This window comes from Stenella coeruleoalba (genome assembly GCF_951394435.1).
Source record: "Stenella coeruleoalba genome assembly, chromosome: 5".
NCBI lineage: Eukaryota > Metazoa > Chordata > Mammalia > Artiodactyla > Delphinidae > Stenella > Stenella coeruleoalba.
Window position 1 is genome coordinate 1416466 of NC_137150.1, and position 26645 is coordinate 1443110.

The 26645-nt window shown below is 39.2% G+C and overlaps 1 protein-coding gene across 3 annotated transcripts in view; it reads left to right on the forward strand.

Annotated features, from left to right (window-relative positions):
* Nucleotides 1-26645, forward strand: part of NGLY1 (N-glycanase 1) — a 59558-nt gene that overhangs the window by 4719 nt on the left and 28194 nt on the right. For all 3 annotated transcript variants that reach the window (XM_079921166.1, XM_079921168.1, XM_079921167.1), the window contains exons 2-3: nt 7028-7142; nt 11676-11921. In XM_079921166.1, the coding sequence (XP_079777292.1) occupies nt 7028-7142; nt 11676-11921 (361 nt within the window). The remainder of the gene's footprint in view (nt 1-7027; nt 7143-11675; nt 11922-26645) is intronic.

Sequence of the window (26645 nt, forward strand, 5' to 3'; positions counted from 1 at the left end):
ACCCACAGCCAACATCGTCCTCAATGGTACAAAACTGAAAGCATTTCCACTAAGATCAGGAAGAAGACAAGGTTGCCCACTCTCACCACTCTTATTCAAAATAGTTTTGGAAGTTTTTGCCACAGCAATCAGAGAAGAAAAGGAATCCAAATCGGAAAAGAAGAAGTAAAGCTGTCACTGTTTGCAGATGACATGATACTATACATAGAGAATCCTAAAGATGCTACCAGAAAACTACTAGAGCTAATCAATGAATTTGGTAAAGTAGCAGGATACAAAATTAATGTACAGAAATCTCTGGCATTCCTATACGCTAATGATGAAAAATCTGAAAGTGAAATCAAGAAAACACTCCCATTTACCACTGCAACAAAAAGAATAAAATATCTAGGAATAAACCTACTTAAGGAGACAAAAGACCCGTATGCAGAAAATTATAAGACCCTGATGAAAGAAATGAAAGGTGATACAAATAGATGGAGAGATATGCCATGTTCTTGGATTGAAAGAATCAACATTGTCAAAATGACTATGCTACCCAAAGCAATCTACAGATTCAATGCAATCCCTATCAGACTACCACTGGCATTTTTCACAGAGCTAGGACAAAAAATTTCACCATCTGTATGGAAACACAAAAGACCCCGAATAGCCAAAGCAATCTTGAGAACGAAAAATGGAGCTGGAGGAATCAGGCTCCCTGACTTCAGACTATACTACAAAGCTACAGTAATCAAGACAGTATGGTACTGGCACAAAAACAGAAAGATTGATCTTTGGAAAAGGATACAAAGCCCAGAGATAAACCCAGGCACGTATGGTCAGCTTATCTTTGATAAAGGAGGCAGGAATGTACAGTGGAGAAAGGACAGCCTCTTCAATAAGTGGTGCTGGGAAAACTGGACAGGTATGAGATTAGATCACTCCCTAACACCATACACAAAAATAAGCTCAAAATGGATTAAAGACCTAAATGTAAGGCCAGAAACTATCAAACTCTTAGAGGAAAACATAGGTAGAACACTCTGACATAAATCACAGCAAGATCTTTTTTGACCCACCTCCTAGAGAAATGGAAATAAAAACAAAAATAAATGGGACCTAATGAAACGTCAAAGCTTTGCACAGCAAAGGAAACCATAAACAAGACCAAAAGACAACCCTCAGAATGGGAGAAAATATTTGCAAATGAAGCAACTGACAAAGAATTAATCTCCAAAATTTATAAGTAGCTCATGCAGCTCAATAACAAAAAAACAAACAACCCAATCCAGAAATGGGCAGAAGACCTAAATAGACATTTCTCCAAAGAAGATATACAGACTGCCAACAAACACATGAAAGAATGCTCAACATCACTAATCATTAGAGAAATGCAAATCAAAACTACAATGAGATATCATCTGACACCAGTCACAGTGGCCATCATCAAAAAATCTAGAAACAATAAATGCTGGAGAGGGTGTGGAGAAAAGGGAACCTTCTTAGACTGCTGGTGGGAATGTGAATTGGTACAGCCACTATGGAGAACAGTATGGAGGTTCCTTAAAAAACTACAAATAGAACTACCATATGACCCAGCAATCCCACTACTGGGAATATACCCTGAGAAAACCATAATTCAAAAAGAGTCATGTACCAAAATGTTCATTGCAGCTTTATTTACAATAGCCCGGAGATGGAAACAACCTAAGTGTCCATCATCGGATGAATGGATAAAGAAGATGTGGCACATATATACAATGGAATATTACTCAGTCATAAAAGGAAACAAAATTGAGCTATTTGTAATGAGGTGGATGGACCTAGAGTCTGTCATACAGAGTGAAGTAAGTCAGAATGAGAAAGACAAATACCATATGCTAACACATATATATGGAATTTAAGGGGAAAAAAATGTCATGAAGAATCTAAGGGTAAGACAGGAATAAAGACAAAGACCTCCTAGAGAATGGACTTGAGGATATGGGGAGGGGGAAGGGTAAGCTGTGAGAAAGCGAGAGAGTGGCATGGACATATGTACAGTACCAAACGTAAGGTAGATAGCTAGTGGGAAGCAGCCACATAGCACAGGGAGATCAGCTTGGTGCTTTGTGACCACCTAGAGGGGTGGGATAGGGAGGGTGGGAGGGAGACGCAAGAGGGAAGAGATATGGGAACATATATATATGTATAACTGATTCACTTTGTCATAAAGCAGAAACTGTCACACCATTGTAAAGCAATTATACTCCAATAAAGATGTAAGAAAAAACAATATTTGATTTCCCACTAGTTTCCTTTGCAAACTGCACACAGTTACTGGTTATGAACTGTATTGGGTGTGATTGGGAAGGGCCAAGAATGGAAAGTGGTTTCTTCCTTCAAAGAAAATAAATACGTCTGGGAGAAAGACACAGGTGTGGGAAATAGCCACAGCATAAAATCTAGAGAACAATTAATTCCAAGACAATGTTTAAGCACTTACGTGTTTATGTGAGGAGATAGCTGGATGACCTAGTGTGGAACAGTTCTGAGAACAAAGGTTTGGTAAGAGAACATGTATTTGACATGATAGGCAACAGAAAGTAATTGTAGTTTCTAGACTCAAAAAAGAAGCATAACGAGAAATTCACGTGGAATAATGATGTGAGAAGACACAAGGCATGGATTTCACTTCTGAAGCTACTGCAGAGCATAAGCATAACTGTGGATGTAACAGAAGAATTGTAGTCAGGTACTGGCAGTCCTTGATGAGTGAGTGCCAGGGGTAGAGCTGGTAACGGGAGGAGACAAAATACTGTACCTGAAATAACTTGAGATTTCTCATCTGGGTTATTACTGACACCTGGAGAAACTGAGTGAGGATGGCTGAGTTTGTTGGCAGCTTGTATGGTGGAGAGTGTTTGTAATCGAACCAGTGGGTTTAAGTCCCAGTCAACCATTTCCTAAGAATGTATGTAAACTGGGCTTCAGTTTCCTCATTTTTAAAAGGAACAAACAATACCTACATTATAAGATTGTTGCAAAAGATAGAAAGAAATAGAGAATATGGCACATGTGTTGTTTGTTAGTCTCATTCAGTTTTTCATGTTGAGCTAGTTTACGTGCACATGTTTCCCTTGTTGTCAGCTGCAGAGAATGGTGGAGTTAGAGCCAGGGATGCTTCCCAGATGTTCTAAAGGCAGAGAGATGTTTCTGAAAATTTTACATGTAAGTCGCACTAGCAGATTTTCAGAAGGACTAGAAATAGTTTTTCAGATGGCCTACAAACCAACTTTTGTCATCAGTAATAAAAATGCAAGATTATAGGATGCACTCACGTACTAAATTTCCATTTGTGAGAACTCTTCCTGGGATTATGCGTTCTAAAGAGGAAGAGAGCTAGAGAATGCTCAGATATATTTAATTCCTAGCATTTCTGAAAGAGAAACATTTAAGCTTTCCTTTTCTGAGAAAAGGAATGCTGTGACTCAGTGGGAGGCTTATTATTAACATGTTGTAAAATCTTAGAAATATGGTATATTATGACTTTCGAGGTGCAAAGCGGGTGTTTTTCCTACTATTCAGTTGTAAATACACAGGCTAATTTTCTGTAAATGAAACAGTTTGTCTATCTGTGGATAAGACAGCTAGGAAGGCACCAAAGCGTGTTCAAAGTGATGGTTGCGTGAGGTTTAGGAAGTTTTGCTGCCCTTTCAAACCTCATTCATTCAACATCATCATCCAACAACCAGAAAAAGAAATCTCAAGCTAAGGTGCAAGATAATTGCTAACAAGCAAGATAAATAATAAAGTCGTAGAAATAGTTAATTGTCACCAGAGATAGGGAAAAAAAAATCGAAGAGTTATAGCAAAAAATATTGAGAAAAGTCTGCACAGAAAATTAAATTAGTGGAAGAAGAAGGTCAAAACTAAAGGTCCGTAGGGGTACTTCAGATGCCGCAGGATACTGAGCGTAGTAATGGGCTCGAGGAGAGTGGCCACTCCAGGCTGATGCTGTGAAGCGAGAGGTTCAGGAATGTTTGTATGGCACTTCTCCAAGGGCAGGAAATGGGAGCTGATGGATCCGAGGTCTGATGGCCCTGGGGCCAACTTCTGTAAGCCTTTGAGGGCTTCAGGGGCTGACTTTCACATCAGTCTGTGCTCAAGACTATAGTTGGTCTGCTCAACACATTCATTCATTCATTCATTCATTCATTTATGGTTACGTTGGGTCTTTGTTGCTGCGCGCGGGCTTGCTCAAAGCTGCGGCGGGCGGGGGCTACTCTTCATTGTGGTGTGCGGGCTTCTCATTGCAGTGGCTTCTCTTGTTGCGGAGCACGGGCTCTAGGCACGCGGGCTTCAGTAGTTGTGGCACATGGACTCAGTAGTTGTGGCTCGTGGGCTCTGGAGCGCAGGCTCAGTAGTTGTGGCGCACGGGCTTAGTTGCTCCGCGGCGTGTGGGATCTTCCCGGACCAGGGCTCGAACCCGTGTCCCCTGCATTGGCAGGGGGATTCTTAACCACTGCGCCCCCAGGGAAGTCCTGCTCAGCACATTTAAAAAGAGGAAGCTAGGATTTGGGTACCTGGATGTTATTGCCATTTTTCAAAAAATTTTTTTAATAAATTTATTTATTTTTGTCTGTGTTGGGTCTTCGTTTCTGTGCGAGGGCTTTCTCTAGTTGTGGCAAGCGGGGGCCACTCTTCATCGCGGTGCGCAGGCCTCTCACTGTCGCGGCCTCTTGTTGCGGAGCACAGGCTCCAGACGCGCAGGCTTAGTAGTTGTGGCTCACGGGCCCAGTTGCTCCGCGGCATGTGGGATCCTCTCGGACCAGGGCTCGAACCCATGTCCCCTGCTTTGGCAGGTGGATTCTTAACCACTGCGCCACCAGGGAAGTTTTGCTCAGCACCTTTAAAAAGAGGAAGCTGGGATTTGGGTACCTGGATGTTATTGCCATTTTTCAAATTTTTATTTGCAATATACGTTGAGTGAGAAAAACACATAAATGATATGTGAGGTCCACAGATGTTGTACAAAGATAGAACATTGTTCGTTAGAAACTAGAGAGGAAAATCTAAGCTATACAAAGCCTGTAGCAGAGAAGCTGCTTCGACCCTTTGAAACATGTCTCAAAATAATAAGCTATATCAGAACAGCTCATGTAAGTTTTATAAGAATTTTTTAGTGTGAAAAAGGGAAGAAAAATTAGAAAATTAAGCCCAGTGAAAGATTTTGATTATGTAGAAATCTGGAAACTCTTGGGAAAAAATAGACTAAGCTAGCTCAAGCAGTTCTGCACCAGTGGGATATACCATCCTGGTGGTACTGATTGTTTATCACCCTGTGGAACGTGTTGAGTGTCGTGAAAAGATGCCTCATTTACCTGTAACTAGCTTTGGTAAAGGTAGGATTGTTCACTGTTTAATGTTTAAGTGGTAAGAAAGAGCGGCATGCTTATGATATAGTGTGGTGTGGAAGCCAGGGATGTAAACATTTTACTGTGCCCAGGGCAGCCCTCACAGCAAAGGCCAAAGGTCAGTATTGCCAAGGTTTAGAAACCCTGATCTGATACACAGAATAAAAGAGTAAGGCATCTGTATCTCTTTGTGTTTCTCAGTTATCTGTGATTTTCAAATGACCTGCAGTAAAGAACAGTATTTTTAATTTCCAATCCTTTGTGGACCTATAACTTTTGTAAAATGCAATGAAAATTTCATGGCAGTGTCAAATTGCTGTAATAATTACTGAATACTTTCAATTTCTGTACTCCTCATGGATGAAAAGCAAAGTGTTTACAGATCAGCACCAATCTGGACATTTTAAGTAACACTACTTTGGAGCTTTTGTCTCTGAATATTCTGTAATAAACTGGTGTAATTTTTGAAATTAAAAGAGGTTTAAAAAAGTTTTGTGTAGTATTTATGACAGTTTGGCAACAGGAACTGCTTGATGGAAAACAAATGTGAAATTTGTTGACACTTCTACAGTTAACAATCTCTGTTTTAGTTTTTATATCACCATATCTAGAGAACATGTGTAAGTTTAGGGCAAAGGTGTTTGGTCATTTGCCAGCACTTGGCCACCCCATCATCCCAGACCCCAGGCTGATAGCCTCAGCACTGCTTCTGTGGACCCCTGAGACAGCCTCAGTCTTTCTTAATGCCATACTGATGGAAGCCACTACCATTTTAAGGGCGTCAGTATCAGATATGAAACCTACTTATCATCCTGAATTAAGTTCAGAAGGCCTTTTGAGTATAATACCTTGATTGTCTTCAACCTTTTATTTTCTTTCTGATTTTTTTTTTACAGCCTTTCTGATTTATCAACGTTATTACAAATCTCAAATCAAAGATTTTTCATGTGCTGGTCTCATCTCATGTGTACTATTCAAAATCTTAATCATGGTAAAAAATTCATATGTTCACTGTATTTTATTACCATAGTTGCTGTGACAAAAATATATCTTTAGCTGAAACAGAAATTATAGTAAAAACAACCATTGGTCTAGGGAAGAAAGAAAAATCAAGCGACCGTAAAGGTATACCTAGGTTCATGTTTGTCAGAAGTAAAGTCTTTGAGGAGCTGTGATTCATTTGTCTATAGCTTCTTAGTTTCTTTTATTCATTCGTTTCACAAATATTTATTAACCACCATCTACATGTCCATCAGGCGCTATTCTCGATGACTGAGATCCATCAGAAGAAAACAGGCAAAACTTTCTGCCCCTGTCTGGAACTTGCATGGAATTTTTTCTTAGCAACTTAAACACTCATAAAGGTCTCTAGTTTTAACAGCACAGAAATAGAATGTCGCATGGGTTTCCCTTACGTCAGCATTGATATTATCAGCTGTGAAGTTAAACAGTAATGTTGCAGTAAGTGTGTACAAGGTAAGAATCACAAAATCAGTCTGTCTTTCTAGACTGTGCATCCTCTTTCTTTAAAGCTGGGATCTCTACTACCTCGTAGGCGTATAGCCAGTATAAAATGTGAAAAAGAATGCAAAAACATGGTGGAAAATGTAAATTGTTATATATAATCAGACTTTTTTTTTTTTAATCAGAAACCCTAATGATGAAAAATATAGATCTATCCGGATTGGAAACACAACTTTTTCTACTAGACTCTTGCCTGTCAGAGGAGCTGTTGAATGTTTATTTGAAATGGGCTTTGAAGAGGTAAGTATGTTCACGGTTTCTTCTCCACAGTTCATGTACAGAGCATTCATTATAATGTTGATAGATAATTTCTAATAAGAATATTTTTATTGATTGATTCATTTTGGAAAACTGTGGAACTAGTCATTTCTTCACTTACTCTACATTGAAAAGTCACAGTCCATATGCTTTAAATTCACAGTAAAATATAACAACTTTCCCACAGGGAGAATTCTTACAATCTCAGTCCTTTAGAATAGGGAGGTCAGGCATGCAACCCAAGGACCAAATTGTGGTTCTCTTAAGACTTTTAGCAAAAACCTGCTATGTGAGCAAACATGAATTGCTGATGGGGGTCCAACCACCTGTCTCCAGTAAGAAATGAGAAGAGTAAAAACAGAAAAGTTGAGTTTAGTTGCCACGCATAAGGGTTCCCTTCTGTGACAGGAGAAAAGAATCTCAGTGGGGTTTTTTTGTTTTTAGGTCAAAAGAAAAGCTTGGTGTTTCCATGTTGTGGAATCTTGTGGCATAGTTTAATTTTATGACACAATGAAAGTAGCTTTCAAGATGATAAGTTTTCTTTATGCATATATGCTTAACCATTTCTAGTTTATGGAATACCGAGAGAAGTCCAGCCAGGTTCTAGAGGCCAAGCAGTCAGTAGCAGTCAACTGGCAAGACCGTAGCAGCTGTTAAGGAGATACGCTGAGTTGCTCTGGGATGTACTTTCCTCTCCGCCTCTCTGCTTCCCTCCCCGATTCTGTTTCAGGCCTTGGGAATATAGTGGTGAACTAGTTAGATAAGAACTCCCATCTCACATGGGGCTTGCATTCCTGTAGGTTAGACAGACAGTAGGTGTGAAAGCAAAGATGAGCACAAAGAAGAAAATAAGGCATGGAAAGAACATCATAAGCAACTGTAGTGATGGGCAGCTGTGTAAGGACGAGCGCTCAGGGGAGGCCCCTGAGGAGATCATGTTTGAGCTGGGACCTGAGTGATGAGAAGCAGTTCAAATACCTGACGCCCTCAGGTGAGCGTTTTTCAGGCACAAAGAGCCACACGTGTGGAGGATCTCTAGCAGGAGTAGCCTTGGCACAGAAAGTGGCCACAGAGGCAGGCCTGGGGTTTGGGGAACTGCGGTAAAGATTGGACTTCATGACCAGTGGGATGGGAAGCCATTGAAAGGTTTTAAGCAGGGAAGAGTATTTCTGAAGATTGCTCTGGCTGTTGGAAAGAGAATATCCTGGACGTTCTGGATGGGGGCAAGGGGTAAAGCACGGAGGCCGGTTGTAAAGCTTGTCACGTTAGTCTCAGTGAGAAATGGTAGTGGTTTGTCTAGATTCCATGAGGGCAGGCTTTGTGTCTGTTGCTCCCCGTGTGCTGGCTGCTGGGAAAGGAGCAGAGCAGGTGGGCACCCAGTAAATATTTGTGGAAGTAAAGACCGACGGCAGTGGAGATGGGGGAGTAGTGGGATCCAGGATTTCTTTTTGAAGCAGTCTGTGGGACTTGCCGATGAACTAGATGTGGAATGTAAGGGAAAGGAAGGAATCAGGGTGACGTCTGGGTTTTGGTTTGAGCAACTGAGTGGATGGGAGGACTGTTCATCGAGGTTGAAAAATCTTGGAGAGTAGCAGGTATCAGGGGAGAAAAAACGACCCGTCTTTTGGATAATTATAACTGATATACTGTTAAACATTCAAGTAGAGGTGTCAAGGAGAGAGTTGGGTATATGAGTCTTTGATGATTCAAAGGAGAGGCCAGGGTGGAGGTATAAATTATGGTGTCATCTGCTTGTAGTTGCGCACAGACATCTGAACCTAAAGAATTTAAAACTATAGATGGGGAAAGTTGAGAACATTGATGAATTTGTTCAAGGAAATGCAGATTTTTGAGAGTCAAATGACAGGAAAATTAAGTAAATGACAACTGGAGACTGTTGAAGTGTTTCAGTTTCTCATTGTTTCTCATTGTTGAAGTGTCACAGATTCGATGGAATCATATTTATCTTTCATTCAGCAAATACTTGAGTGCCAGGAGGGATGACCAACCGCTCTAGTTTGCCAGGGACTGTCCTGGTTTTAGCAGTGAAAGTCCAGCCCCGCAGAAAACCCCTCAGTCCCAGGCAAACTTGTAAGTTGGTCATGCCAGTGCCAGGTAACAAGCCAGATTGAGACTTGCAGTAGTATTTGATGCAAGTAGAGTCACAATTTCAGAAACGATGATCATGCTTTAAGACTAATTTATACTTAGAGTTTCTGGCTGGCTTTGGACTTCACACGGTAGGAAGTAAATGTTTTATCAGTGTTAGCCAACGGAGTTGAGACTGAACTCTACCACCAGAAAGAAACTTGGTGGGCTTTGAGATGAAGTAGGAATCCAAGACCTATCCTGAAATTTTCAGTTACACATTAAAATCCTGGACACCTTTGTGCCCACTTGTCCCTGAGGCTGCATTCTTGTTTATGAAAATTCTGAGGAGGAGGTTGAGAAAGATTGGGATTCAAATGGTCGTGTGACCCGTCAGGCTGGCTTAGTGGAGTAGTTCTTGCTGGGAGCTGCCCCCACCCTCGGGGAGGATGGGGCATCGAGGGCCATAGTTTTGGTTGTCTTGGTGACTGGAAGATGTCACCAGCATTTAGCGAGCAGGGACGGGGTTGACTCACATCTGGCAGTGAGAACTGTCTCACCAAGAATGCGTTGAGAAACATAGATTTTGTTAAATACTAGAATCCTCGTTGGTTTCTTAAAGTGTTATTGGGTCTAGTGCATTAAGCCTGTAGTTTTGTCCTTTTATGAAAATACAGTGCTGTCGATTAAACTTTTTCGTACAGACACTTCAGTCATAATCATACATTCTTTTAGGACTGGTCCTGAAAAGATGGAAGGGAAGGGAGCAGCCTCTGTCTCACCGGGGCCCTCTCTGGGGTGTGGACCAGACAGACCCACGTGGCTGTCAGGCTCTCCTGCCTCCGGCCACGGTGTCGTGTACCTTCCTCAGTGCCACTCCATTCAGAGTGTGAGATCAGAGGCCTCCATGCTTGGTTTTAACCCAGGAGTCTGGTTTCTCTTCCCAGAGCTCATCGTAGATAGGAAGTGGTTCCTTTCTCCTGTTGGAAAATTCACTGCGTTCCAATTTGTGCCAATCGTCGTGTATGTAATCATCACAACTGTAGAAATGCTTTTTGCTCAACCCTTCAAGCTATTTGTACAGGCTTGTGGGTTTTGATCTCTGTTCAGTCTCAGGTGGAATCAGTTATAGCATAGCGATTAAGATCATGCAGTTTGAATCCTTGCTCTGACGGTTGGTAGCGTCAGGCAGGTAGGTTATTTAACTTCTCTGAGCCTTCATATTTCCATATGAAAAGCGGGGATAAACCCAATACCTACCTTTCAAGGTGGTTGTTAAGAATTCTTCAGATAATGTGGGTAAAGTGCTTTTTAGCACAGTACCTAGAAACACATAAATGCAGTAAATGGTAGTAGTCTTTTTTACAGCTGTTTTGGGTAATACATGGAGATTGCTGGCCTCTTCCAGCTTTTTCAAAAGGATTCACGTGGAATTGATTTTCATGTCATGATGGAGTAATGTCTTGGTCCGTTGATTCCTGTAGATCTGCCATCACCAGGGAAATAAGGTCATTCTCAGTTGTGGAGTTGAATTTAAATGCTCACAATCTACAGGTTGGCCCACTGCATATTGTAACAACTGTGTTATCTCATTTGCAGTTGGTGGAATTACTGTTTTAGCATTGTTGCTTCTCAACCCTTAAACCTTGATGGAATATATTTTCATTTCACTTTTTTGTTTTGTAATTTACTATTTTACATTGTGAGCTTTGTTGTAATGTTTACTGTACCTCAGAGCGCTCTGATTATATTATGTGGATTCATTAAATGAATCACTTCTTAAAGAATCAGATTTATATTGTTTGATGGTCTGTTTTTGTTTGGACCACCTTTGTATTACTAAATAGCAGTAGTTTTTCCATAGTTTTGAATTGACCCTCAGGATGTAATTTTTGTTATCTTGGAAGAATTAGTGAACTCCATACACAGACTTCTAGTCATGTAGCTATTCTTAAAGACTTGAGTTTAGAAGATTCAAAGGTTGTTATATAACTTCTTACTGGTTTTATGTGACCAGTGATCATTTTGAATGGCTGTATCTATAGTATCATTATTTCATAGGGAATTTCATGGAGAATAGTTGTATCATATACTATTGCAGAGGAGATAGGAATGTTCATTTTTGCATCTCTTAGGAGGCTTTCTGACTCATTACAGTGTTTCTAAAAGGTAAAGTATTTTTCTGAAGGTCTTTTGAACAAATAAAACAGGCTAAACATTTTATGCTAACAAGGAGACATATTTTCTTAATTTTCTAGTATACCTTTGCCTATATTTTTTTAAAAAGTGCCAAAATGGTAAGAAAAGAGAAAGATTGTTAAAATATGATGTGTTCTGTAGTATTGGCTCCATTTTATATATACTGTGTAAGAATGACTGTCAGTATAAATCAAAGGTTAAAATTTTCCCTAATTTTATAAATTCCAGGGAGAAACCCATCTTATCTTCCCTAAAAAAGCTTCAGTGGAGCAGCTGCAAAAAATTCGTGACCTGATCGCCATAGAGAGAAGTAGCAGATTGGATGGATCAGATAAGAGCCACAAAGCAGAATTATCTCAGCAACTTGCAGCCAGCACCCAGCTTCCTACAGCACAGCCTTCCAGTCCTAATGGGTTAACCCAGCATCCAGGGAACAGTGAAGGGCAGTCATCAAATCCACCGTCCGCTCCAATGGTAATGTTAGAATTAAACCTTCCTTGACTGCTCCTTTCAAAGTGTTGATATAGCAAAAGCTTTAAAATAGGACTTATTCCAGAATTTATGTCTCAGTCACTCTTGGTTCTTATAGTTCTAATACATTCAGATTTCCTGAGCTCTTTTAAACAGTTGTCAGATCTGTAACAAAAGTGGGGAAATGGCTGTCTTTTATTTGGACTTTTAAATGTTAACTTGTGACTTACTGTTTCTGAGGCAGTCAGGGTTTTATTTAATTTATCGTTTGTAAATGTACCTGTTGCCGTGGCACTTAAACCAGTTGCACAGATCAGCGTATGTCTTTAACCTAGAAAAAGTAAAGGACTTGCTAGACAGATGTGTGGCCATCAAGTTAGATTTCCTCTATTGCTTTGACACTTCTGATGTAATACCTGCTGCTGTCTACCATGGAATTATTAATTCCAACAACCTACCATTATCAGCACCTCAATTCAATAAAAAATGGGCTTCTTTAGGCTTAAGGTAAATAATCATTAATTTGCTGATAGTGGTGCTAGCATATACATGTATACTTCCGAAGAACTGAAGTCACATTACGGATGTCTAACAGGCATTCTCGGTATACTTAAATGACCTTGTTTAATAGGAAGTTATCCTGTTTACAAAAAAATCCCTTTCAATAAAGGTCCTTAAGCATTTTACTCCTAAATTTTCACTGTCAGAAAAATTTTCAAGGCTTTTCTATAGTAATTTTATCAGTAGGCAGCTTAAACTCATGTCCTCTTTCAATTTTGGTGAAACACCTGGTTGCTCTCCTCCGTACACTGGAACTCTACATCTAGAGTCAGTTGTTAAATCTACCCTTAATTTTCTCCAGCTGAATAATTGGAGAGCCTTTAACCTAACCTCCCTGGTAGTCAGATGATGGGCAGTCATTCCTTAGTGTAGGCTGGGAATACCCTAAGCTTGTCTTTAAAAAATAAAGAATTGAAGGTGGTAGGGGCTGGCAGGGGAAGAGAGAGTGTCTGTCCTTTTGAATAATAATTCTTATTTATTTATTTGTTTATTCATTCATTCATTTATTTATTGGCTGCGTTGGGTCTTCATTGCTGCATGTGGGCTTTCTCTAGTTGTGGAGAACGGGGGCTACTCTTCCTTGCAATGCAGAGGCTTCTCGTTGTGGAGCACGGGCTGTAGGTGCACGGGCTTCAGCAGTTGTGGCACGTGGGCTTAAGTAGTTGTGGCACGTGGGCTTCAGTAGTTGTGGCTCACGGGCTCTAGAGCGCAGGCTCAGTAGTTGTGGCGCACGGGCTTAGTTGCTCTGCGGCATGTGGGATCTTCCCAGACCAGGACTCGAACCCATGTCCCCTGCATTGGCAGGCGGATTCTTAACCACTGTGCTACCAGGGAAGCCCCTGAATAATAATTCCTGATGAGTGGTTTCCCAGATTTTTGTGGAGGGTTAACTCTTCTAAAACATATTCTTTTGTGCCTCAGTTGACTTAGGTTAATGTTTAAGTCTTTAAAATATTTCTCCTCTCATTAGCTTCAGAGCTAATGTTTGTTTATACTAATAAACACAGCTATTGTTTATGAATGCTTCCAAGAAACTGTTACTGGATACTATTGGATCAACTAGTAATGATATTAAGTGGCCGTGGGCATCAGATAAGAGCATATGTGAAAGCTTAATAAACTGTAAAGGACTGAAAGGTTTGCTCCTGGTAACAGTAATTCTTTCTGTAAAGTATCTCAGCTGCTTCATTCAGAACAAAGTTACCACAGAGTAACAGAAAAGTGGGACTACTTAACTCTATTGGGACAGAATAGTAACCCTAGCCAGTCCAGTCCTTAGGACACTGGTTTCCACTCTTTTTTGATTGTACATCTTACCAGGGATAAAATGTTGAACGCATAACCCAATAAGTGTCTATTTACTTATGAGTTACATACTTCTATGGGTATGTGTTAACGTACCTTATACGGGACTCATGTACAGGATTAAAGCATGTCATTACACCTCTGGGTAACACGTCTTCATCAGTTTTGCAGTTAAGGCTGATACAGGGGCTTCCCTGGTGGCGCAGTGGTTAAGAACCGCCTGCCAATGCAGGGGACACGGGTTCGAGCCCTGGTCCGGGAAGATCCCACATGCCATGGAGCACCTAAGCCCGCGTGCCACAACTACTGAGCCTGCGCTCTGGAGCCCACGAGCCACAACTACTGAGCCTGCGATCCACAACTACAGAAGCCCGCATGTCACAGCTACTGAAGCCCACGCGCCTAGAACCCGTGCTCCGCAACAAGAGAAGCCACCACAATGAACCCGTGTCCCCTGCATTGGCAGGCGGATTCTTAACCACTACACCACCAGGGAAGCCCCTCGGTTATAGTTTGAGGTCTTTAATCACTTACCAGAAAGGGCCTGGATACTACACTAAAAACAAATTGTCATCCTATTGTCAAAACGAATTTAGAGTTTAGAAGAAAACAAACTTTCGCAAACACATATGCTCTTAGAAGCCTACTGTATATTAACTCTTAACTTCTTGAGTCCCTGGGACAAAGTATCTTTTTCTGTATTCCTTAAGGGAGTTGGGAGAAATTAGAATGAATCTTGTTTTTTATAGCCAACTCCTGGTTCCATGGATCACTGAAGCACACATTTTTAAAAAGTATTTTGTTATTTAAGCTTTTATCACCATTAATTGCTGTATTACAGAGTTTGACAATTATGTTCTCCTCCCTTTCTCATTTTGAGTGGGGATATTGAGAATTAAAATGGACCAAGTAAAGCAGCAGGAGAGAGATTAACAAAGCATGTAACTGCATATAAACTAGACAAATCCTGAGCACTGTTGAGTGTCACACCTAATATATTTCTTTGGTTGAAACTGTATCAAGTAAAATTTGGAAGTATAAGACAAGGTGATAGTCATTGATGTTGAAGTTGCCAGTAAGTTTTTCCCTTAAGATATAAAGTACTGGAATATACCCGTGCTCAATAAACGGTGATGTAGTTAGAAATTTATTTTGCTGCTTTTTCTGGATATTTTATGTAAATGAATGATACACTACATAGTCTTTTGCTTCTGGCTTCTTTTACTTTGTATGTTTTTGAGGTTTATCCATATTGCAGGATGTATTAGTATTTTTTTCCTTTTTATTGCTGAATAGCATTACATGGCGGACATTTGGGTTTGCCATGTTTGCTTGTTATGGACAATGCTGCTATGAATGTCCACATACTAGGCTTTGTGTGGGCAGATGTTTTCATTTCTCTTGGGTAGATTCCTAGAAGTGGAACCACTGGGTTGTATGACAAGTTTATGTTTATTGCTTTAAGAAATTGCAAGCTGTTTTCCAGAGCTGTTGCACCTTTTTACATTCTAACCAGCAGAGTGTGAAGGTTCCGATTTCTCAGCATTCTCATTGATAATTGTTAATGTCTTTTTTATTATAGCCATTTTAGTCGATGTTAAGTAGTATCTCATTGTGGCTTTAATTTGTATTTTCCTAATGAGCAAACTGATTTCTTAAATTTGCTGGTTATACGTGCTGAGTATTTAGTGTTCTTATATGAAATAACTTCCTGATAACCCTTTATATATTTTTATGCCCTTTGCCTTCCAAAAGCAGGTTCAAAACAGCAAAGACAGTTTTTCAGAGACTGAGCCTCAAGAGTGTTAGAAGCACTGTTTCCAATTTTGCAACTTTTTCTAGGTTGAAAGCATGTGACTCTTGAAGTATGATTTGCTTAAAATAAGTCGTTGCCAGTTATTGCACAGTCTAACGTGTGCTTTTATTTGATACGTGACTGCTTTTAGAATGTGTACGAAGTTGTTGAGGACTTTGCATCAACACTTTTATGACTCTAGAAATTATTGCCCATTGTGTATATGACTATATATGTATCTGTTTAAAAGAATTATCATTTGAGATTATATTAGTGAAATTATAAAAATAATATTAGATAACGATAAATAACAAAATTAGTTGATTTTTTTTAAATGAAGATTTTTTTTATTGTTTTAAATTTAACTTTTATTTTATATTGGAGTATAGTTGATTTACAGTGTTGTGTTAGTTTCGGGTATGTAGTGAAGTGGTTCGGTTATACGTATACATGTATCAATTCTTTTTTAGGTTCTTTTCCCATATAGGTTATTATAGAACATTGAGTAGAGTTCCCTGTACTATATAGTAGGTCCTTGTTGATTACCTGTTTTATATATAGTAGTGTGTATATGTTAATCCCAAACTCCTAATTTATCCCTCTCCTAGACCTTTCCCCTTTGGTAACCATGTTTGTTTTTGAAGTCTGTGAGTCTGTTTCTGTTTTGTAAATAAGTTCATTTGTATCATCTTTCTAGATTCCACATAGAAGTGATACCATATGATATTTGTCTTTCTCTGTCTGACTTACTTGATCCTCTCTAGGTCCATCCATGTTGCTGCAAATGGCATTATTTCATTCTTTATTGTGTCTGAGTGGTATTCCAGTGTGTGTGTGTGTGTGTGTGTGTGTGTGTGTGTGTGTGTGTGTGTGTACACATCACATCTTTATTCATTCATCTGTTGATAGATATATTGGTTGTTTCCATGTCCTGGGAATTGTAAACAGTGCTGCAATGAACATTGGGGTGCATGTATCTTTTCGAGTTATGGTTCTCTCTGGATATATGCCTAGGATGTGGGATTGCTGGGTCATATGTTAGTTCTATTTTTATTTTTTTAAGGAACCTCCATACTGTTCTCCATAGTAATTGTACCAATTTACATTCCCACCAACAGTGTAGGAGGGTTCTCTTTTCTCCACACCCTCTCCAGCATTTATTGTTTGTAGACTTTTTGATGATGGCCATTCTGACCGGTGTGAGGTGATACCTCGTTGTAGTTTTGATTTGCATTCCTCTAATAATTAGCGATGTTGAGGATCTTTCCATGTGCTTTTTGGCCATCTGTATGTCTTCTTTAGAGAACTGTCTATTTAGGGCTTCTGCACATTTTTTGATTGTGGTGGGTTTTTTTGGTTTTTTCTTTTTGACATTGAGCTGCATGAGCTATTTGTGTATTTTGGAGACTAATCCTTTGTCAGCTGCTTCATTTGCAAATATTTTCTCCCATTCTGTGGGTTGTCTTTTAATTTTGTTTATGGTTTCCTTTGCTGTGCAAAAGCTTTTAAGTTTAATTAGGTCCCATTTGTTTATTTTCTTTCTATTTTCGTTACTCTAGGAGACAGATCCAAAAAGATATTTCTGCAATTTATATCAGACAACGTTCTGCCTATGTTTTCCTCACGAGTTTTATAGTATCCGGTCTTACATTTAGGCCTTCAATCCATTTTAACATTACTTTTGTGTATGATGTTAAAGAATGTTGTAATTTCATTCTTTTACATGTAGCTGTCCAGTTTTCCCAGCACAGCTTGTTGAAGAAGCTCTCTTTTCTCCATTGTATATTCTTGCCTCCATTGTCATAGTTTAATTGACCATAGTTGCATGGGTTTATTTCTGGGCTTTCTATCCTGTTCCGTTGATCTATATTTCTGTTTTTGTGCCTGTACTATACTGTTTTGATGACTGGAGCTTTGTAGTATAGTCTGAAGTTAGGGAGCCTGATTCCTCCAGCTCTGTTTTTCTTTCTCAGGATTGTTTTGGCTATTCGGGGTCTTTGTGTCTCCATACAAATTTTAAGATTTTTTTTGTTCTAGTTCTATGAAAAATGCCATTGATAGTATGATAGGGATTACATTGAATCTATAGATTGCCTTGGTTAGTATAGTCACTTTGACAATATTGACTTTTCCAATCCAAGAACATAGTATATCTTTCCATCTGTTTGTGTCATCTTCAACTTCTTTCATCAGTATCTTATAGTTTTCTGAGTACAGGTCTTTTGACTCCTTAGGTAAGTTTATTCCTAGGTATTTTATTTTTTTTGATGTGATGGTATATGGGATTGTTTGTTTAATTGCTCTTTCTGATCTTTCACTGTTAGTGTATAGAAACAACAGATTTCTGTGTATTAACTTTGTATCATGCAACTTTACTGAATTAATTGATGAGCTCTAGTAGTTTTCTGGTGGCATCTTTAGGATTTTCTATGTATACAATCTTGTCATCTTCAAACAGTGACAGTTTTACTTCTTCTTTTCCAATTTGGATTCCTTTTATTTCTTTTTTTTCTCTGATTGCTGTGGCTAGGACTTCCAAAACTATGTTAAATAACAGTGGCAAGAGTGGACATCCTTGTCTCATTCCTGATCGTAGAGTAAATGCTTTCAGCCTTTCACCGTTGAGTATGATGTTAGCTGTAGGTTTGTCATATATGGCCTTTATTATGTTGAGGTAGTTTCCCTCTGTGCCCACTTTGTGGAGAGTTTTGATCATAAATGGGTGTTGAATTTTGTCAAAAGCTTTTTCTGCATCTATTGAGATGATCATATGGATTTTATTCTTCAATTTGTTGATATGGTGTATCACACTGATTGGTTTGCAGATGTTGAAGAATCCTTGCACTCCTGGGATAAATCACACTTGATCATGGTGTATGCTTCTTTTAATGTGTTGTTGGATTTGGTTTGCTAGCATTTTGTTAAGAATTTTTGCATCTATGTTCATTAGAGATGCTGGCCTGTAATTTAATTTTTCTGGTGGTGTCTTTGTCTGGTTTGGGTATCAGGGTGATGGTGGCCTCATAGAATGAGTTTGGCAGTGTTCCTTCCTCTGCAATTTTTTGGAATAGTTTCAGAAGGACAGGTGTTAACTCTTCTCTAAATGTTTGGTAGAGTTCGCCTGTGAAGCCATCTGGTACTGGACTTCTGTTTGTTGGAAGATTTTTAATCACAGTTTCAATTTCAGTGCTTGTGATTGGTCTGTTCATATTTTCTATTTCTTCCTGGTTCACTCTTGGAAGATTGTTCCTATCTAAGAATTTGTCCATTTCTTCTAGGTTGTTCATTTTATTGGCATAGAGTTGCTTGTAGTAGTCTCTTATGATCCTTTGTATTTCTGTGGTGTCAGTTGTAACTTCTTTTTCATTTCCAATTTTGTTGATTGAGCCCTTTCCCTTTTTTTCCTTCACGAGTCTGGCTAAAGGTTTATCGATTCTGTTTATCTTTTCAAAGAACCAGCTGTTACTTTCATTGACATTTTATGTTGTTTTCTTCATCTCTATTTCATTAATTTCTTCTCTGAACTTTATGATTTCTTTTCTTCTACTAACTTTGGGTTTTGTTTGTTCTTCTTTCTCTAGTTGCATTAGGTGTAAGGTTAGGTTGTTTCTTTGAAATTTTTTTGTTTCCTGAGGTAAGATTGTATTACTGTAAACTTCCCTCTTAGAACTGCTTTTGCCAGGTCCCATAGGTTTTGAATCGTTGTGTTTCATTTTCATTTGTCTCTAGTTATTTTTCAATTTCTTCTTTGATTTCTTCATTGATCCATTGGTTGTTTAGTAACATATTGTTTAGCTTCCACGTGTATGTGTTTTTTTAGTTTTTTTCTCATAGTTGATTTCTAATCTCATAGTGTTGTGGTCGGAAAAGATGCTTGATATGATTTCAGTTTTCTTAAATTTGCCGAGGTGTGCTTTGTGACCCAGCATGTGATCTATCCTGGAGAATGTTCCATGTGCATTTCAGAAGAATGTGTATTCTGCTGCTTTTGAATGGAATGCTCTATAAGTATCAATTAAGTCCATTGGTCTAATGTGTCATTTAAGGCCTATGTTTCCTTATTTTCTGTCTGGATGGTCTGTCCATTGCTGTAAGAGGGGTGTTAAAACCCCCACTATTATTATGTTACTGTTGATTTCTCCTTTTATGGCTGTTAGGATTTGCCTTATGTATTGAGGTGCTCCTGTGTTGGGTGCATATATATTTACTTGATCATTATGTAGTGTCCTTCCTTATCTCTTGTAACACTCTTTATTTTAAAGTCTATTTTATCTGATATGAGTATTGCTACTCCAGCTTTCTTTTGATTTCCATTTGCATGGAATATCTTTTTCCATCCCCTCACTTTGTATGTGTCCTTAGATCTGAAGTTGGGTCTCTTGTAGACAGCATATATATGGGTTTTGTTTTTGTATCCATTCAGCCAGTCTGTTTTTTGGTTGGAGCATTTAATACATTTACATTTAAGGTAATTATCAGTATGTATGTTCTTATTGCCATCTTGTTAATTGTTTTGGATTTGTTTTTGTAGGTTTTTTTCCTTCCCTTCCTCTTTTGTTCACTTCTCTTGTGATTTGATGCCTGTCATTAGTGTTGTTTGGATTGCTTTTTCTTTTTTGTGTGTGTATCTATTGTAGATTTTTAGTTTGCTGTTACCATGAGGTTTTGATATAGCAATCTGTATACAAACACGATTGTTTTAAGTCGCTGGTCTTTTAATTTCCAACGCACTTCCAATATCCTGCATGTGTACTCTCCTCTTCTCACAGTTGCTGGGTTTGATATCATATTTGTGTGTGGATGATTTCCTACCTATACTCTATGTTTGCCTTTAATGGTGAGCTTTCCCATATGTAATTTTCTTGATTCTAGTTGTGGTGTTTTCTTTTCTGCCTAGAGTAGTTTTTAAAGATTTTTTGTAAAGCCCTTTTGGTGGTGCTGAATTCTCTTAGCTTTTGCTTGTTGGTAAAGCTTTTGCTTTCTTCATCGAATCTAAATGAGAGGCTTGATGGGTAGAGCATTCTTGGTTGTAGGTTTTTCCCTTTCCTCACTTTAAATATATCATGCCACTCCCTTCTGACCTGCAGAGTTTCTGCTGAAAAAAATCAGCTGATAACTTTATGGGGATTCCCTTGTATGTTATTTGTTGCTTTTTCCTTGTTGCTTATAATATTTTTTCTTTGTCTTTAATTTTTGTAAGTTTGATTGATATGTGTTTCGGTGTGTTCCTCCTTGAGTTTATCCTGTATGGGACACTCTGCACTTCCTGGACTTGAGTGAGTGTGTCCTTTCTCACGTTAGGGAAGTTTTCTGCTATAATCTCTTCAAATATTTTCTCAGGGTCTTTCTCTCTCTCTTCTTCTGGGACCACTATAATGCAAATGTTGCTGTGTTTAATGTTGTCCCAGAGGTCTCCAAGACTGTCTTCATTTCTTTTCATTCTCTTTTCTTTATTCTGTTCCACAGCAGTGATTTCCACCAATTTGTCTTCCATCTAACTTATTCGTTCTTTTGCCTCATTTATTCTGCTATTGATTCCTTTTAGTGTATTTTTCACTTCAGTTATTGTATTATTCATCTCTGTTCTTTAAATCTTCTAGCTCTTTGTTAAATATTTCTTGTATCGTCTCAGTCTGTGCCTCCATTCTTTTTCCAAGATCTTGGGTCATCTTTACCATTACTCTGAATTCTTTTTCAGGCAGATTGCGTATTTCCACCTCACTTAGTTGTTCTTCTGGTGTTTTATCTTGTTCATTCATCTGAAACATATTTCTCTGCCATTTCATTTTGTCTAACTTGCTGTGTTTGTGGTCTCTGTTTCTCAGGCTGTAGGACTGTAATTCTTGGTTGTGGTGTCTGCCCCCTGGTGGGTAAGGTTGGTCCAGGGGCTTGTGCAGGCTTCCTGGTGGGAGGGACTGGTGCCTGGCCACTGGTGGGTGGAGCTGGGTCTTGTCCCTCTGATGGGCAGGGCCATGTCAAGGGGTGTGTTTAGAGGTGTCTGTGTGCTCAGGATGTCTTTAGGCAGCCTGTCTGCTCATGGGTGGGGCTGTGTTCCCACCCTGTTGGTTGCTTTGACTGAGGTGTCCCAGCACTGGAGCCTACATGAGCCACAGCTGACCCCCGCCTCCCCAGGAGACCCTCCTAGACCCACAGGTAGGTCTGGCCCAGGCTGATACGATGTCACTGCTTTGCCCTGGGTCCCAGCGCATGTGAAGCCTTGTGTGCGCCCTCCAAGAGCAGATTCTCTGTTTCCCCCAGTCCTGTGGAGCTCCTGCGCTCAAGCCCTGCTGGACTTCAAAGCCAAAGGCTCTGGGGGCTCCTCCTCCTGATGTGAGACCCCCAGGCTGGGGAGCCTGACATGGGGCTCAGAAGTCTCACTCCTGTGGGAGAACCTCTGTGAAATAATTATTTTCCAGTTTGTGGGTTGCCCACCTGGTGGGTGTGGGATTCGATTACACAGCGAAAGCGCCCCTCCTACCGTCTCACTGTGGCTTCTTTTTTGTCTTTGGGTGTAGAATATCTTTTTTGGTAGGTTCCAGTCTTTTTCATCCATGATTGTTCAGCAGTTAGTTGGTATTTTGCTGTTTTCCTGAGAGGAGATGAGCTCAGGTCCCTCTGCTCCACCATCTTGTCTCCTCTCTGTTCTGTTTATAATTTTAAATTGACACCAATTCTGCTTATTGTATGCAAAGCCCTTCTCTAGTCTCCACATCAAAGTCAAATTTGTTCCATCTTGAAGATGTTAAAGAGTTAAGTCAGAATTGCAGAACCTTCAAATGCAGACTTAAAACGGTAGGAGCCCAGCATGAAGAGCACTCGGATTCAGCCTCCTGGCCGCCCTGGTGTCTTCTTCCCCTGGCTGTGCACCTCTGAGTTAGTCGATTTTTAAACTATTTAAATCTCATAAGACAACTTCTTAGTCTGGATCTATATGCAAACTTTGTAAGAGGAGAAATCTCCTCCTCGTCTCCCTTGGACACAAGATTTAAATGTTCAATTTCTTGTTCGTGAACCATTCTTAAAAGTAACATATATTTACATACTTTCAACAGGCAATTATGACACATATTTACATTGGCATTCTTAATATTCTTTAGAAATGATGATGTGGTATATTTTGACATGAAGACAATTATGTGGTGAAAAAAAGGTAAACTAAGAATTCCAAAATTAAACAACATATGTTGTGTGTTTGTGTGTATTTTCATTTTTCTTATTAAAAACACACATACATAAATATGTTCATTTTTAAAAGGTCTGGAAAGCTGTACACAGATATCTCAGCTATAATTTTCTCTGAGTGGTGAAATTATAGTGATTTCACATTATTTATACCATTCAGTATTTCCTGAAAACTTTCTGCAACATTTATTACTGTTACAAATAGAATAAAGCGGTTTTTGTAAGAAATGTTTATTGAAGTCACAAGTTGATTAAAACTGTCATTAAAAATTTATTAAACATAACTTTTATGTTAAGAAAACAGGTTCTAAATTTAAAAGCCATTGAAGCAAAGGGTTGTAAAAAGGTAGAAAGAGGGCTGGTGGGCTTGAGAAGCCTTGTCCTTTACTAAAGAAGTAAATTTGCTGATCCAAATTCCACTGCTTCTATCACTGCTTCTGTTTTGTGTGATTTGACAGAAATACACATTGTACTTGTTTTCTTATAAAGAGTCTTAAATATCTCACATTAGAAACCAAATAATTGGAATCCAGGTATGATTAGTGAAGAAAAAAATCTTTTTTGCTCTAAAACAGATTTCACGTTTTAAACTCCCATTTGTATTCCAAATAACTTTTAACTCTTAAGCAATGAACTGTTGCCTCATCTACATGGTTACCCAGCTGCTATAATGGCCATGCAATCAGCAAACTTCTATTTCTATGAATTAGTTTTTTTGGCACTGCGCTAATGAGTATTTAAAGAAATAAGGCAAAGAAAATAAACTTTATTCTTCCAGATTGTTTGAGTGCCATTGTTTGTTTCTGTGTCAGTTCTGGTAAAAAGCACACTCCTTCCTGCTGTGGATGCCCTGGGTTTCCCACCTTCAGGTCTGCCCCATCTCTTCTGTCATCTGTTAGTAGAGTAAATGTGTCTGCACCTACTAAAGGCCAGCCCGTCCTCTGTACCTGTGTTCCTCTCCTCTGTTCACCGTGGGATCGCAGGTGGGCTGTGCAGTCTTGACCTGCCCCTTTTCTTGGAGATTCTTCTCAGTGGCATTGAAACCTTGCTTGAGGCCAGTTTTCATCTAAGCTTGGACCATTGGCATCAGAATAACCTGGACACGCAGATTCCCGGACAAACCCCAGACAGGCTGAGCCAGAAAGAGAGGGGGGAGCTTGGAAACCTGCATTCTTCCCAAGCAGATTAACGTTTATGAACCTCTCATGTAGCTCTTAGAAACAAGCCGTCACACAAGTATCCCTGGATCGTGCATTCCTGTATTTCTCACTTCCTCTTCACAGCAACTTTCAGGGAGAATCCCCAGTACGCATCCCTGCATCTGTACTCCTCATGTACTTGTCTTGCAGGTCTCCTCATTCTAACATGTGCCCCGTCAGTAAAACATTTCTGAGCATGTCCTCTCAATGTGTATTTATTTGTTTATAAATTATATACATATACTAGTATGTCAGTGTACTCGATGCATTATAAAACAATGTAAAGAGGAGCTAGAAAATAAGTAACATTTTTAATTTAAAAAACGTATTAACACTATATCATTTCAAGAACGTAGACATGTCTTATTTTAAATACTCTTGATCATTTTGTTTGTCAGATCTCAGTAGATTGTGATTTGTTTTTTTTTGGCATTAAAATATGGCTGTTGAAGGGGCTCATACTAAAATAATAGATGGGTTAGCCCTGCCATTTTCTTCTTGTAACACTCCACATGTGCTTACATTGTAAGTATTAGCCTCAGTGCCTACAGGTCTTGGAAATCTTTTTTAAGCCAGGTTGAGGGTTAAATTAGTTAAAACCGCACAGTATAATCTGTAAATCCGCTGAACCAGGCACATTTGAACTGCAGAAGTTTGTAGCATCATGGGAGCAGAAGTAGGAATGAGCCGTGCCACTGTGAACCCCTCCACTTTGTGGGACTTTCTTCCCTCAGGATGGCTTCTGTAGCCTGGGAGGAAGCCACCATTGATCCAAATATTAAATATTATAATAAATTGCTTTACTTTTTGGACAAAAAAATAATATAAATAGAAGTTGTAATATTTTCTGTCCCTATCCCAGTGGACCACTTTGTACAGCTCCTTTGGGGCACCTGGCCCACTTCGGGACACCACTTATACCACTGAGTCTCTTAAAACTTGTTTTCCTTATTAACACTGTTACAAAACTTATTACTAAGATCATCAGTGATCTCCATGCTGCTAAACTTAATGGACTTTTTTCAGTTCATTTTTATTTGACCGTTCGTAGTTTTTAGCTCAGTTGACCATTTCCTGGTGTTTCTCCTATTATAAGTGGTTCAACCATTGACCCAGTTGCTCATATGTGAATCATTCCCAAATATTTTTCTACTTTCCTAACTGCCCCCTGACCCCACGGTTCAGTCACTAGGATTTGTTGATTCTACTTCCTACATGTTTTTCGTACCCATTCACTATTCTCCCACCTCTGTCCCCACGCTGGTTTAAGCCTCCGCTCCCTCAGAGTTCGGCAGTGGTCCCCCAGTGAGTCTTCTGAGGCCTGCCTTCTCCCCCCTACAGCTGGTGTCAGACTCAGAGAACACAAATCTGATCATTTTACTCCCTTGCTTAGGTTTCTTTAATAGCTTCCCATTACAGTGGAAAGAGACAGGGAAGATCTAGATGCTTCCCCAGCCCAACTTCTTGCTCAGCTGTCTCGCACCATCATTTCCCCTGGGTGCTCTGTGCTCCAGACACACTGACTTTCTCTCTGATCCTTCACAGCATGTTAAGTGTATCCCCCTGTGCAGACTCCCCGGCTACCTGCACGTTGCTCCCTGTGACAGGAATGGTCTTCTCCCTTCCCTGGTTACCAGCTGCTTCTCATCCTTCATATTTTACTGCAAATATCATTTCTCCAAGGAATTCTAGTTGTACAGTTACACTGTCCTCTGTGTTTGCTTTATAACTCTTACCGTACATATGAATAAACTGTCTAACCATTATATCCCCCGTACCTAACAGGTAATAAAGGCTCCTTAAATATTTGAGTAAATTAGCATCATTGTAGCAATATTTGTTTCTGTATCCACAGACTCCCTACTCTGTGAGGATAATGTCCTTGTCTGGTTTGGTCTCCATTATTTTTCCATCATCTAACACATATGCACACACACATTTACACACAAACATTTGTCGACTTCATGTGAAGATTCTCTTGTTTCTTGTTTAATGCCTTCCCCTTCAGACTGTAAAGTGATGATGTCTATTTTGTGCACCCATGCCCAGTGCTTGATACAGTGCCTGACATTACAGTAAGTATTTGGTAATGGTTTTTATTTTTTAAATTAATCTATCTCTGCCTTTTAATAAACAGGTTAATCCATTCCTATTTACTGTAATTCTAATATGTTTGAACTTACTTCTGACATCTTATTTTGTGTTGTCTGTGTCCTTCTTGTTTTTTTTTTTCTTTTTCTATTTTTGTTTAGATTGATCAAGTTTTCTTCCATTATTTTCCCTCTAAAAATTAGGAAGTTAAGTATCCTCCTTTTAGTCTTCTCATTATTCTCTTTAAATTTCTAATGCAGGTATTTACTTTATATTTTTCTACCAACATCTTACAACAAGACAGGAACCTCAGAAAGGATTTACTCTTCTCCCTTCCCTGCCACCTTTCTTAGATTTTGCTTTTCAATTATCATTATTTATAACAATCGGAACTTCAGTTTAACTAGTTTGTTTGGTTTTTATTTAACTTGCTCCTGCTCTTTTATCCCAGGTTCTACTCCTTGGTGTTCTGTTTATTTACTTTGGCTACATTATATTTGGGGGGGACAATAACTTTTCTAATAATTTTTTAAAATAGGATTTGGGAGTGATATATTTTCTGCATTGTTACATATCAGAAAATGTGTTTATTTT